This window comes from Zosterops lateralis, assembly GCF_965231275.1.
Source record: "Zosterops lateralis genome assembly, chromosome: 15".
Classification (NCBI taxonomy): domain Eukaryota; kingdom Metazoa; phylum Chordata; class Aves; order Passeriformes; family Zosteropidae; genus Zosterops; species Zosterops lateralis.
The window spans coordinates 6,176,164-6,190,806 of record NC_139775.1 but is presented as its reverse complement, the minus strand read 5'-3'; the positions used below and the strand labels follow the sequence as shown (position 1 = coordinate 6,190,806).

Here is a 14,643-nt window from a genome sequence, read left to right as displayed (position 1 = left end):
CTGGCGGACGCGCCGTGACGTGCCCGGCGTGCCGCGCGAGGGGCGGGGCGCGCGACGCCGCGCGCACGGTGAGGGCAGGGCAGGGACGGCGGCGGCTCGCGCCTCCCGCGCCCACCGGAGCGGGGCACCCGGCGGGGCGGGGCGGCGGCGCGACTGCACCAAGGTAAAGCGGGGAGGGGGGGGGGAAAGCTGGCGTACGGGCGGGGAGGGCGGACGGAGAGGAAAGGCCTGAGGCGCGTGCGGTGGGCCGACATTCCCCCTCTGCTTCGCGCGTTGGTTCCGCCCGGCTGCGGGGGCAGGGCCGCCCCGGCCGCCAGGGGGCGCAAGAACGCCCCTCACCGGCAGCGCCCCCTAGCGGCTGCGCGGCTCCGGACCGTCCGCGCCTGCAGCGCCATCTTGATGGTGGCGGCGGCTGTGGGGGCGCCGGGTGTGGGCAGCCCTCGTCGACCCCCAGCGGTCTGTGACCCAGAGCACTCCAAGGCCACAGTGCCCACAGCGCTCAGTGTCCACAGCCCTCATTGCCCACACTGCTTAGTGCCCTCAGCCCTCATCGACCCCCAGCGGTCTGTGACCAGAGCACTCCAAGGCCACAGTGCCCACAGCCCTCATTGCCCACACTGCTCAGTGCCCACAGTGCCCACAGCGCTCAGTGCCCACAGCCCTCACTGACCACACTGCTCAGTGCCCACAGCCGTCAGTGCCCTCAGCGCTCACTGACCCACAGCCGTACGTGACCCAGAGCACTCCGAGCCCACAGAGCTCGGTGCCCACATCTCTCAGTGCCCACGGGAGGAGAAGGAAGCGGTGTAAGCTGTACCAAGGGAGGTTTAGGTTGGACATAAGAAAGAACATCATAGAAAGGGCGATTGGACGTGGAAATGAGCTGCCCAGTTTGGTGGTAGGCTCACCCTCCCTGAAGGTGTTCAGACTGGATGTCACTCAGTGCCGTGGTCTGGTTGACAAGGTGGTTTTGAGTCAAAGACAGGACTTGATGGGCTCAGAGGTCTTCTCTTACTCGTCGGATTCTGTGTCCTACAGCCCTCCATACCCACAGCCCAGCTACAGTTCTCAAATAGCAACTAAAAATCATGTCTGTCAATGAGTTCCATTGAGTGTCCCTCAGAATTAAGTAAGAAAAGGGTCAGGGAGGATTTTGTCTCTGCTAGCATTAATATTTATACCTGTTCTCCAGCTTGGGAGCATTTCCAATTCTCGGAAATATTTCTATTCATGCATTCAGTTGCATTTGGCTGGAAGCCAAGGTATGAATAAGGTGCATATATCTCTACTGGAGCTTGTGTCCATGTTGTTATATTTCTGTATGCTTTTATATTATATAAGCAAGGCCATCCAGGGATAGCTGAGAATTCATTTTCTCTGCTAAATTTCTCACTCTGCATTAAAATTTTTCTCTGCTTGCAAGTAATAGAGAACTAAGCACACAGGAGAAGAAAATGGTATGAAAGCACACATGAAATGGTATGGACAACAGAGTTGGACAAGACTACAGACAGGTTCATAGTGCTTTAGAGTTTACCTGCACACTGTGCTTTTCATGAGAAAGCTAAGAAATAAGTAAAGCTTTTGTTTGTTTGTTTCCCTTCCCCCTTCCCACAGTCTAAGTCAGCATTTCTGTTTTTCCTGAGGCTCCTGCAGCACAGGAGGCACTCCCAGAGCAAGTCTGTATGTCCTACTAAAACCAGATAATGTCTTGACCACCTCAGACTAAGAGAATGAAAACCCAGTGATCAAAAGGAACTAGTTAAGGGTTCCCACTTTCATTTATTCAAGGGAAAAGAATGTTGTAGAACCTTAATTTTGTGTGAATTAGCTTATTTGAACTAATATAGGAAATGGTGATAAAATCCATGCCCTTGCTTTTACTATTTAATTATACTCTCTTTGCATGCAGTTAACTTTTTCTGATCAAAAGACTGCTCCATATGCAAGAGCAAGCTTAAAAGAGATCCAAGTTCAGTCAGAAATCTGAGGCACAGATAGAACGGCAGAGTTCCCGTCCCAGCTAATGAACAATGTGAGTACAGTGACCTGGGGAGTCTGGTTCAGAGCTGTTGATCGGGGTTTCAGATCACTTCAGTTTGCCAGCAGAAAGACACTGGCATGGCAAAATCCTAAACCCTGTGAAAGTCACCCTGCTTTTAGATACTGTTATGAAATATCTTGGTTCAGTGACTTCGTCCTTTTTCACCAAATCTGCATATATTTATGATTGCAGCTTGTAGATGGAAAGAATGAGAAATAAATCTTTGAGTCAAATTGATAGGAATGTCTGGAAATTTACAAGCTTGTGTCACTGGTAGAAATGAGGATGTAACACCATCATGGAAGAACGTATCTTTCATTCTAGTCATTTTTCACAACGTGGAGATGGAATACTTTAGCTGTGATGAGGTTTTGCTAGGATTTGGTTTTGTCTAAACTAAAAAAAAAAAAGTTATGAATGTTCAATCAAGAATGAAAATCAAATTAAATTTTCACTTTGCCAGTACATACTGCAGCTACGTGTGGTCAGTGTTTGCAGGGTACTGTCACAGGCCACTGAGTCATTGATTTGAGTGAAAGAAGACAAAATTACTTTTGTGGAAACCAGATTTTGAAACTTAATCTTGCTGGAAGGCATGTGACCTGCCCAGCTGTCACAGGAATCTGTGACCCCTTCTCTGCCCCCTGTGCCACAGGAACTCATTGTCTCAGTTGTTGTCCCTCAAGGAAATGACAGCCCAAATCCACTGCTGCCTTAGGAACCACAGACTCATTTTGGCAGACTTGCATGAAGGATGAATATGGATTACTGACCTCTTGTTGCTGTGGAGAGCTCTGAAAGGAGTGATTGATAATCTGCTGCTGATATCCTGCTGATAATTAGCAGCAGGAGAGAGACAGCAGGTCACTTTTTAGGTAAGTGGCATCGTTGAGCTCCTTAAAAAAAAAACAAACGTGAATTTTTCTGCATCTCTTTAAAGAAACGTTGCCCAAAGAGTGCATTTGAAAACAGGAGCTATAGATTGGCATACAGTGTGTGCATAGTATGGAACATGGTGGTGTTCCCTACTACAGTGTTGATATACCGTGGTCTTGAATGACATCATTTACTTCAGTAACAGAGATGTGACCACAGCTTCATTTGGAAGGCAGTCAGCCCAGCAGTTTGTCACTGTGTCTTTAGACTCCTTGCCAGTAGCAAACCAGCTGTCAAATAGAAGTTGTGTTGCTCCTAAATAAAACATTTTACATCTGTGAAGGTCAAAGCTGCCTTTTCAAATTATTTCATGGAGGGTTTTGTTCCCTACCTCCCCTGAGCAAATCCAGTTTCAGCACCAGCACTAGGTATGTGTTACTAACACATGCCTCAGTTAGCTGGGATCTGAAAGAAGAGATCAATTGTTTTAAAATATCCTTTTTTTCCCATGGGCTCTTCCTTTCGCCCTTCATTTTCTAAAATCCTCTATGTACTCACAGCTGGCAGATTTTATGTTTAAAGTGGGTAGCTAAAGCTTGACTTGAGAAGAAAGAATGAAATAAAATAGACTTACAACTTCACCAAAGGAGCTGTGCAGAGGAGGAGAGTGCTGGACATGCATTCCCAGCCAAGCATCCCCGGCTGGGAAGCCCCTGTGGTTTACCTGCTCCTGGATCTGTAGTCAGTCTTGGTGCTGCCTGTCTTTTGTCCTAGCTGTCCTTTGACACTACCCTGTTGGCGTCACTGTATAGTGCAGTTGGCAGGTTCCTTTTATTATTTTAATATGAACTTTTAGTTTAAATTCTAGACAAGCCTGCAAAAGCAAAATAAGACTGGTGTTTCATTGATTATTCAGATTATTGAACTTTCGGGTCAATCATCTAACAATCCAAAGGAACTTTATATTTGTTTTTATTTGTGTATTTGTTTCCTGAAAGAAAAACCTACTGCATTTTATAGTCTAAAGGACTATTTGTTTTAATCACCAGTGAAAAAAGTTCGCACGTTCACCATGCAGTAAGTCATTAACTGCTCAAATCTCCTTTGGAGTTTGGATACAATGGGATGTTTCAGGTGCTTGGATGTGTGTATTGATGAGAGGGCGTTGCATGGAGACAAAGGGAGCGTTACAGCCCTGCGCTGTCGGGCTCTGCCCCAGCATCCAGCAGGAGGCGACGCTTGGCTTCCCTCCAAAGCCTGGATTCCAACAGTGGGCTCCGATCTGCGACCTCCCGCTTTTCCCCACTGCCACGGCTGTGCGGACACACCTACCTTTGGCCTCTCCTGCTTTGCTTTGTGGCAGTAAACACCCGAGATTTGCTCAGCTAATACAACAGCCCTGTAGTTTTTGACAGAAATGCCTGTGGTTAACCTTTGTGGGCTGCATGCTGCAGTAAAATAAAGGGTGGTAGAAGTTAAACAATGGGTGTGACTACCACAAGATGGGTGTTAATGGGAAAGTGGTGTAACATCCAGTTAGCATTCCAGAGATGTGAAATATAATTATGATTTAAATGCCAAAGATGTAAGTTGCAAGATGAGTAACTACAAGGACATGAAAGCCTCCCTTTTCTTCCTTTCTATCCCACTCAGAATCATTTTGCACACCCACAAAACTAATACAAATAGTGTCACTTGATGAAATTACACCTGATACACAACTTGTACCATCACTTAAATTTCTGTCAGTGTGGGCTCTGTTTATACCAAAGGAAAAATTCCAATCTCATTTACAACATTTTAAGTTGGAAGTAATTCTGCTCTCTGCTCTCCCTATTTATACTCCCACTCAGATCAGGATCTGACCAGGCTTTGAATTTTGTCTTACTTGCTCTCATCCTTTCCTGTCATAGACAGAAGTCCTCGATCTGTAAAGAGCTCCTCATAGTGTCATTTTTGTATCTGCAGAAATGGCTTGGGAGCAGGTCTGTAATGTTAAAAATTGTTGACTAAATAGCCCTGAGAGCATCTGGTTGCTGAGCATACATGAATAGCTGCTTAATGTCTTTTACATCATCCAGCATATGTGGGAAGGAGAGCAAGAATGCAGAAGTGTGGCCCATGCCTAGATGAGGGGCAGCACAGTTCTGTAGCAATTCCAGCACAGAGAAATTAAAGAACAAAAGAGTAACCTGTAGGTGGGGGAGTGGAAGCAACTAGTGGGGAAAATAACTGTTGGTTCTAGACTTTCCAATAAAATCTTTATAAACAGATTCTTGGTATGTTTAAAATCCAAAGGCAACAGGTGTAGTCAGCTCTGAACAAAGGGCATGTGCTGTCCCAAGCTGTCACCTTGGAAATTGTCTGATGCATAGATCAGAATTGAAACCTGTATTTTAAACATTTTTAGCCCCAGCATTGTTCCTTTTATTTTCTTTATGGATTACATGAAAACCTAAGCTGTTATCAGCTTCTCAGAGGTGATACCTTCAGATAAGAGCAGAGGAGAGAATTCAGGAGAGGCTGTAGGTGAGGCCTGGATTTGGGACTCTGCTTGTGCTAGATTAACCCTTGTAATTGAACTGTTTCTTTTCTGTACAAAACATGCACCTAGCAGGGGGAAGCAGTGATTTTTCAGGTACATGTTCATCTGTGCATTTGTGTCTGACTGATGTCATTGCCTGAAATGGAGCTCTAGGTTGGATAAAGTGAAGCACTTACTTCAAAGTGTCTGATAATCTGGGACTCCCTAGTTATATTATTGTGGAAATTATTTCCTAGAAATACCATAAACATTTACTAGAAGTACTTTCTGCTGTGTAGGAAGAATAATTTTACATCTGGGGAAAAATATATGATTGGTTAAACATGTTAAAATACAAATAGCAAAACAAAAATGTTTGCTCTTAAGAATCAGACAAAAACAGTTCTTGAAACCATGAAAGGTCTTTAGATCACAGCAACAGTTAAGGTTAAGAATTTATAGTTCAGGACTTCTTTTGAAGAAGAATCATGAGCCAAATCCTGTGTTCAGGTTGGTTCTGGTCAGCCACTGTGCTGCAGGCAGCAGCTCAGGACCAGCACAGCCTGAGAAGCCTTTAGCTCAAACCTCTCTTTTACAACCCAGAACCCCAGGAATTATCAAGGACTGCAGGGATTTGAGCCATAGCACACTGCCAAAGTTCCCACAGTAGTTTGGGTGCTGTATTAGGAAGCAGCTTTTCCTCATGGCCAAGAGAACACTCCTTCCAGAGGAGAGGTCAGGCTGTCTGAATTACTTTGCTCCAAACTGTCCATTAGCTGCACACAGGTCTGATTTCAGAGTAGATTCATGCACAGTAACTAGAGCTCCAGGATGGCAAATGGATCCTGATAGTCAGATAATGTCCTGTCCCTGACTCTTGTTCCTCATTGTATCAATGTATTGGCAGTGCTGCTGCACCTTCCTTTGGGACAGTGAGGTACCTTTGAGAGCTGCTGTGCCCCGTAAGCAGAAGTCATTGTTTCTGTTCTTTTAATCCATGGCAGAAATGTTGTTATCCAGAAGTAGATTTGTCTCAGGGATATTTGTGGTCTGTCATGAGATAGTGTAACCACTTATATGATAAAATACTAATTTACACAAACCGAGAATAAGATTTCAGTCTTTCTTCTGACAAATAGGCTTATCACACCTGGAGGCTGATTCAGTGGGCTCAGCAGGTACACAGCTCTCTAAAAGTCAAGACATTCAGGACTTTCCTAAATCCACAGTTAGTCTGCCTCTCCTGAGTGCTTAGATAAAATAGCTTTCATCACCTTTTCATCACATCAAACTCCAGCTGAATCATTACTGCCTACTGTCATGGTATCACAAATAAGCCTCTCAGCCCTTGGAGCCTACACAAGTTTTCAGAAATATTGTGGTGGTTTAATCATGTATTTCATTCACAGATTTGCAAAGATAGGGTCAGCACTGGTACAACAATGTCCCGAGAAGGGGCCACGTAGAGTTTCGATGACTTGCCCAATGTCTGTTGCAAAACATCAGTGAAACAGAACCCAGGCATTCTTGTACCAGGCTTGATTCAGCAAAGCACTAAACCAAGTGCTTAACTTTGAGGAAGAGCTCAAGCTGTTTGAGTGGAGATAGATTTAAGTATCTGAATAAATACTTTGCTGGAGTCTTCAGCTTTCAACAGCTGATTATTGTTTACAGCTATTTCAGGGTTTTTTTCATATAGCTCAGCATAACTTTGGATGGCGGAAATATTTTTAAGCTAATTTAATGGTGTGAAAAAATGTCCTGCTTGCTGGCCTTTTGGCAACTCAAATGTTCATGCATATGTTGGGGGGGTTTGTCTTGTCTTTTTAGATGACACCAGTAACTCGACAAGAAGTTCTAGGCCTTTACCGCAAGGTTTTGCAAATAGCTAAAAACTGGCAGTCGGCATCAGGACAGATAGAGGAAACCACGAGAGAGAAAGAATACATCAGAAATGAAGCCAGAACATTATTCCGAAAAAACAAAAACGTGAGTGTCCTCACACTGCCGAATTTCTGAATTACTCTTCTCTTGCTCTTTGCACTCTGTGGTTGGATGCTAAGATAGGAATATAAGGATTGAGTTCCCAAAATTTCATTCACCTTAAATGCTGGTGTATTATTGTCCCTGAGAAAACTCAAACCATTTCAGCTCTTCATTAACTACTGTAGAAGTCTATATGGTCTTTTTTCAGTAAAAAAGTGCCAAGAAAAAATTAAATTCCAAAGATACTGCTTGTGTAATTGAAGCAGCTTTTGATCTTTACAAAATTAGCTAAGTGTATCATTACCCATGCAATGGCAAACAGAGCTCAGCAGCTTCTTTTTTTTTTTTTTTTTTCCTTTTCAAAGCAGCAATTATTGGCACTTCTTTTAAAAGAAACACTTTAATTTTTTTCTTAAGGAAGAAATTTCAAACCCTGGTAATCAAAGGCCCTTCTTGTAATTCAAGATCACAACACTTATTTATGTCCCATATTGGTCTGGGACTAAATTCAAGTAGTGCAAAATCAAAAAAAAAAATGAATTTAAGTCATAATTCACACATTCCTGACTTCAAAGAGAGTTTCTGGATAGGATGATAACAGAATGTACATCAAGCAGTGTCTTTCCTTTCTCCACTGCTGACCTTGCAGAGTGACGAGCAGGTGAGTGTAGTTTTTTTATAGATGTAGTAGTAGTTTACATGTGTATTGTCTTTTTACAGAGAAAATACCATGTTTGGGTAAAAAACTTCTTCTGTAGCCTCAGTCCTGACAACCTCTGGGCTTTAACATTCAGCGCCATCAAGCCCAGAACTTTTGAGTCAAAGGAAATACCAATGTTACTATTTATGGATGTGAAAAATACAATCATTGTATCCTTGGGTTTGCCAAAATAAGCTAAGGAAAGCCACATGCTGTGCATCATTTACACTTGAGCTTCCAATTGCTAATAACTGTACTCATATAAAACACTTGTTTGTATGATCATTACAGGTAACAGATCCAAAGCTAATTAAGCAGTGCATAGAAGAATGCGAGGCAAGAATAGAAATTGGACTTCACTATAACATCCCCTACCCGAGACCTGTGAGTATAAATCACAAAGTCTTCACTGATACCTGCTGAGCATTCCCTGAACAGCAAAACCATCAGTTTCCGTCACTCTCACTGCACTGCATTTTCAGATGAGCTGGCATTTAAATGCGTGCTCAAGCAGAGTCAAACATACATTGAAATGTTCTCTTTCACTGTAAATCGGAGGATTTCTTCTCAAAATAAGGTGTCAAAGCCTAAATGAAGTTGCATCAACTAAACTCCCAAGGCCTCTGAATATTTAGCTGACCAATGAATATAGAAAAATATGGTAATGGAATCAAATAATACAAGAGAATGAGAGAATAAAAATACCTAATTACATCTGCCATAGGTACAATAATTTTTATAGCCTACATTACTGCTAACTTTTCTGGTCACACATCAGGCCTTATGAAATACCTGTCTATGTTGCTGCTTCTTTTCCCTTCTTACAGAAGAACATGTCCAAGATTACTGAAATGCTGGAAGTTGCAGCAGTCTTCTAGTGCACCTTTCAATACAGTTTCCTCACTGCCCAGTCACTTCTGTCAGTAATACTTTATGCTGCCTCCCATAGAGACACCCTCTCTACTCCTGTTGATGAGTTTATATTTTCACATCTATAGTTCCCTTATCAAAGCAGTCATGATCAAAATTAAACTGTATTTTTATCAGATGCTTGCCTAGACAATGGTCACTGTTAGCATCTGTTTCAGTATACAGAAATAACAATGCACAGCTGGCAAACAGTGTTCCTAGAAATGGGCCTAAAATGTGTGCTCTGTAATGGTTTCAAAATCCCAAAGGATCTGCTCTCTCAGACAAACTGGATGATTATTATTTTTCAAATTCTAGAAATCTCTACTGCTGTCTTTAGTCAGTGCTTTTACTACTATTTGCACCTAAACACCCATCTTTATGGGATGACAGCCTCGGCAACAGGAACACCTGACTGCTACCACCTACGTTTTTCAGTCATTTAGGGGATTACAGCTGCATGATTCCCATGAACAGTCTTATGAAATATAAAGACTTTGTCAATCAAAGGAAGAGTCTGTCACCTATTGCTCCTTCTGCTTATGGAGTCAATGACATTGATTGTGCATTTTAATGTCCCATATATATAATCATGACATTAAGAAGGTAGGCTTTCAATACATACAGTTTGGGGTTATTTTGTGACTTGTTAAGTAGGTATGAATAAATCACACAGTGATTCAAGACATCTACTCAAGAATTTTTAGGGTTTGTAGTTCTAACTATTCTGGAACATTGCCAGTGATCCTATTTCATCAAGTATCATTGCAGTCTGATATCATACTGCAAAACAAAGTTACTAAGGCCTAGCATACATAGAATTTTATTAAGGCCTAAAATATATAGGCTTTCAATAAACAACAATTAGGGCCTGAAGGTCACACCACTAATCACTCCTCAGAGAGTGCTCCTCCTAGAAATCTAATAACCTAGCTTGAGACAATAGAGTTGCCCCCTCCAAAGTGTGAAGAAGTGATTTAAAACTCAGTGAAACTTAGTCTGTATTTTTCTTCCCAATATACACCTAACTGGTGGGATTTTCTTTTCCAGATCCATCTGCCTCCCATGGGCCTTGCCCATAAACAAGGCCGTACATTGCGACACCAGGAAAAGTTAAGGAAGATTTCTAAGCCAATATACCTGAAATCCCATGATGAAATTTCATAAGCCACCATTTAAGCTGTGATGTGTAATCACATCCTTTAAACTGTGAACTGCAATCCAGGTGATTTGTGTGCATGACTGTGAATGTTGTGGTCACTTGCTCACACATTTCCTGAGGCTAAAAGCCAATTGATCCATTGTGTATGATGGATATGGTTGGTTTAGTATTTATTACATTTCAACCACTGACTTGTCAATAAAAGTAACACTTTTTAAGGAGTGAGGTGTGATACGAAGATTACTTTGACATCAGGACAGACTGCAGCAGGATTTCAAACTGTTTATCTGTCACAGGGTTCTCTGGTGGTTTGAGAGTTCTCTCTGCTCAGTTGTGACTCAAGACAGTGCCTTGTGTAAGGTCAGCCAAAATCAAGGAAGTCTTGGACAGTCAAGCAGGCACAGTTTTTCCAGAGCTTCTGAATGCCAGTGGGCATACAGTCACTGCACCATGTACCTGCTCTCCTTTCTCACTGCTTCCTGCTCTGCCTGCTGTCCCTGGAGAGGAGTTCCAGTTTCATAGCACCCTTATGAGGAAGTTTTGTTTCTGGACAGTAGAAAAGAGACAGCAGAAGTGCCACGACTCCTTTTCCTTTTTGCAAACTGCAGAGGAGTGGCCTAGAGTCTCTATGTCAGCTTTTTTCTCTCTTCCTTTGGAGAGGGTGTGGATGTGAAATGCAAAGTTTGGAATGCTATTGCACAACTCTGAGTAAAACATTCCAGTGTTGGGTTCCTCAGGTTCCCATGTATGTACTTGCTGAAAACTCTCCCTTTAGGGTATCACTATGAGAACAAGCTTAGGATGCTTTGGTGTCTTCACTGTGTGTTTTCACATCATTCAGCTTTTCAGCAGCATCAGCACACTGGCTTTCTCAACAATTATTTTAATTTCAGTGTTAGGTTTTAATTCTTATGTTATGGATAGAACTCCAACTTCAGTAAAAGAAAGTATCTACAGGTCTCCTAAGTTTGAGGGGTATTTCTGTTTCCCAGGTGCCTCATGAACTAAAATTAAATTAATCTTCCTTTCACCGGCTACCAGGTTTTTTGGCACCTTTACAGTCCTCTTGAATTTACCAGGTTGTTGATATGTTCTCTTCAGGGAAGTTAGGGGAGCTTTCCATCCTTCAGGCTGGAAATATCAGTGAGACCAAGCTCAGACAAGAGCCACACTGTACTGGACAGTAACTACAGCCAGTCCACTTTAAGGACAATCTATTCCAGCCCAACGTTAATAGTGGGGAAAAAAAAAAGAAAAAAAAAAAAAAGAAAAAGAAAAAAAAAAAAAAAAGGGAGAAAAAAAAAAAGGCGCAAATTTGGAACATGCATGTGCGTATGATTTCCTTTTAAAGTGGGAGAAATCAATGAAATCTCATTTCTGAGCTCGCCAATTCATTCAAAACTCTCCAAGCTCTAATAAACAATGACAAATATTGCTGTCCACCTAAAAAGTAAGTTAGAACTTGTCCTGTACAGACTGATAGTCCCTTCCCCAAGAATGCATTTTTATGAGTGAAAAAAGTACCAGCAGATGAGAAAGTATAAGAAAACAAGAAAAGTGAATCAGCATGACAGGTACTGGCCAGCCCAATTTCTCACTATTTATGGCTCCAGTCCACAAAAGTCTCTATTCCCATATAATTATTTCCTGGGAATGCCTCATGTGGGGAGTAACAGGTAAAATGCGATTGTTCTGTTTGTGGAAGCTTAGCAAATTTACTGCTGCCAGGAGGACACAAAACAAAACTCCTTTAGCCTAGGAAAAGGGGGATTGCATAAAAAAGGCAAAAAAAAATTTTTTTTTTACATGATTGCACACACTGCTTAATTCTTCATTGAAAGAAGTCTAAATACAGGCTTCCTATACTAATTCTGATACACCAGAGTAGGGATGTGTCAACTGAGCCCAACCAAAATGTGCAGAGGCAAGGGGTTTGAATGGAAGCTTAAGCTCACTCTTTGTCATTGAACTATCATTTGAACCTTTTGAATTGCTGAAGTTCATGTGACTAATGAAGGTGCTGATGTTCTGATGCATCAGGTGAATGGAAATAAACAGCCATGGAAATGAGCAGTCTAAATTTACTGTCTGTGTTAGAGTCGCAACTCTTTCCTAAGCACATACTGTAAGATGTGGATTATTTCAAAACAACAGCCCTAAAGTTACAGAAGATTTACACCAAATTTAATAACAACAGGAGTTTGAGTTTACTTCTGAAGGAAAATACAAAGAAGCAATTTTAAAAAGGTTCAAGTTACCCTCAAGTAACTCAAATGAGTATCTACTTGCTTAACTGGGAAACCAGCGAGTAACAGCATCACATTATTTGAGATGCCTAAAAGTGCTAGACAGCCTAATCATTCTTCAAAGTGTTTGAAAATTATTAACTGGTGCTTCATCTTCATTACTCTCCAGCACCAGAAGGCAAAGATGGAAATCTGTTAAAACTTCAGGCTGTTCAGCTAAAGGAAGGATTAGATCAGCTCTTTTCTCAAGCCTAGAGACCAAACCTTTCATTCCTTTCATTTCATTTCAAGTTAAAGTCAGTATGGGAAGGAGAATCTCACTAGAGTCCTTTATTGGAGGTCAAACTGGCAAACGACCATTTTGAGGGAGTTTCATAAATAAAAATTCAGCTGCAACTCAGTCCAGTAGGTAGGCAGACATCTCAACTGGGTATCCTGTTGAGATCTCTCAACATCTCATCCTGTATTAGATGCCAAGGCCCTAATAACTTCTGTCAAGAAGCATCCCAGTGATTGAACAATATGTCATTCCTACACATTAATTTTACTTGCAAAAACACAGGTCCTAAAATTCCTCTGCTTTCTGCAGAATTTGTAATGCACTGGATTCACCCAGTCAGTGTACACTCTGTCCTGTACTTGCTTGTACCTTGTCTTACTTCCAGTAAATACTGTCATTTTCCAATTTATCATCCTAGTCAGGCGATGCTTTAGAATAATTTAGAAGAAAATTATGACATTAACCTTATATTCTTCAGAAATAAAAGTCCTGAGTCAGTTGCATGAACTCTCCTGCCAGCCAACTGGTAGGCGAGGCAGTAATAATTGGTTGACACAATATCATCTGTCCTTGAATACCTAAATAATGCTTCCTTTCTGGAAGTTCTGTCCCTAAATCCATCATTACTAAGGTTGTAATTTGTGAAGCTATGCACTTAACATTAGCAAGCACACAACCTTTTAAGATGGATGTGGCACCTGCTTACTGAATGTCCCCCTCGATGTTGTCTGGGGGTGAGGAAATGCTCATTTTGCTGCAGCAGTTGATTCCCAGGCCAGCATCGCAGTACCAGAACAGGTTAAAATAGATTAGGCTACCTGATCCATCTTCCTACTAATACAAGTTGCTTCTTGTAGTGCCTTTCAGATGTGAAGAAAATAAGGCAAGCCTCACTCTCCTGGGCCCTACTATGTATCCACCTGAACTGGTCCCAGCAGCATCTATCTTTTATCCACAGACAGAGAAAGGTCACTTATTTGATCATACCTATACATTCATTTTCAAGAATGCTAATTAGAGCAGAGACCTGCAACTTTCACTAATAATTCTAATTCTATTAGACACAATATTTGAGTGTGGAAGAATTTGGGGTCTTTTTATTGTCTTCTGCTTTTTCACTGTCTATTTTTCCCTTAAACAGCCCAACAGTGTTAAAATCCACAGGGGTAGCACTTTCTAAAAAGAATTTTTGTACAGATAAGAGGAAAGTTTCAGTCTCCTAGGAAAATGTACAAACCTCTTCTGTCTTACAGCATCCCTAGCTGGAAATCTGTCTCTGCTAAGGGAAAAAAAAATACCTCTTGCTCCATAATGCATTTTTTTCCATCTGCCTTGAGTTATTACCAAGGCCGTAAATGTACAATTTGAAGTAATTACAGGTGGGGTTTGTGGCTTATTTAATAAGTGCTTCTAATTAAGAAATGAAATTTTTAAACCTGTCAATCCAAGGGTTCTAATACTACTATTACAAGGTACTTAGTGCGTCCAAAATTTTTTCACAGTTCTATCATGTCCAGCTAGCAGCTGAGTTGCCTTTTTCTTTTTTCTAAATGCATCTCAGCCAAGAAAGGTTGTGAATTGTAATGTTCAGCCAGTTTATCATTCTCCAGGAAGGTCTAAACAATGCTAAGGAAATAAGGTTGGAAAGCTAATTTCAAAGAATTACAGGAAAATATCTTGAAGACAGATATCCCTTGACAGTAAATTCCATTACTTTTTCTGTACTAGGGAGAGCAGCCTAGGAAATCATGTACTGCAGCAATCATCAGCTAAAGCAAGTCAGCCACGCCTGATCCCTGGGAAGCACAAACCCTCTCAAAGACTCTCTTATATATTTTTATAATGTCTACAAAAGCTTAAAATACATCTTTAATTACATTCCAAGAGATGCCTTCATATCAAATCTAAACATCAGC

General features: G+C 41.5%; 1 protein-coding gene across 2 annotated transcripts; it reads left to right on the top strand.

Annotated features, from left to right (window-relative positions):
* The first annotated feature begins 56 nt into the window (after positions 1-56).
* Positions 57-11,561, top strand: LYRM1 (LYR motif containing 1). Of its 2 annotated transcripts, none has more exons than XM_083872570.1 (4): positions 57-163; positions 7,275-7,433; positions 8,422-8,514; positions 10,090-11,561. In XM_083872570.1, the coding sequence occupies exons 2-4, from the start codon at positions 7,275-7,277 to the stop codon at positions 10,204-10,206; spliced, it is 369 nt and encodes a 122-aa protein (XP_083728696.1). In that variant the 5' UTR covers positions 57-163; the 3' UTR covers positions 10,207-11,561. The 2 variants fall into 2 exon arrangements, with proteins under 2 accessions (XP_083728696.1, XP_083728697.1); XM_083872571.1 differs by lacking the exon at positions 57-163 and adding an exon at positions 2,808-2,919.
* Positions 11,562-14,643: the final 3,082 nt, after the last annotated feature.

Coding starts and splice junctions, on each gene's coding strand:
- LYRM1 (XM_083872570.1), top strand. CDS start 7,275: ATGACACCAGTAACTCGACAAGAAGTTCTAGGCCTTTACCGCAAGGTT. Junction 7,434..8,421: donor TATTCCGAAAAAACAAAAAC/GTGAGTGTCCTC, acceptor TGATCATTACAG/GTAACAGATCCAAAGCTAAT. Junction 8,515..10,089: donor ACATCCCCTACCCGAGACCT/GTGAGTATAAAT, acceptor TTTCTTTTCCAG/ATCCATCTGCCTCCCATGGG.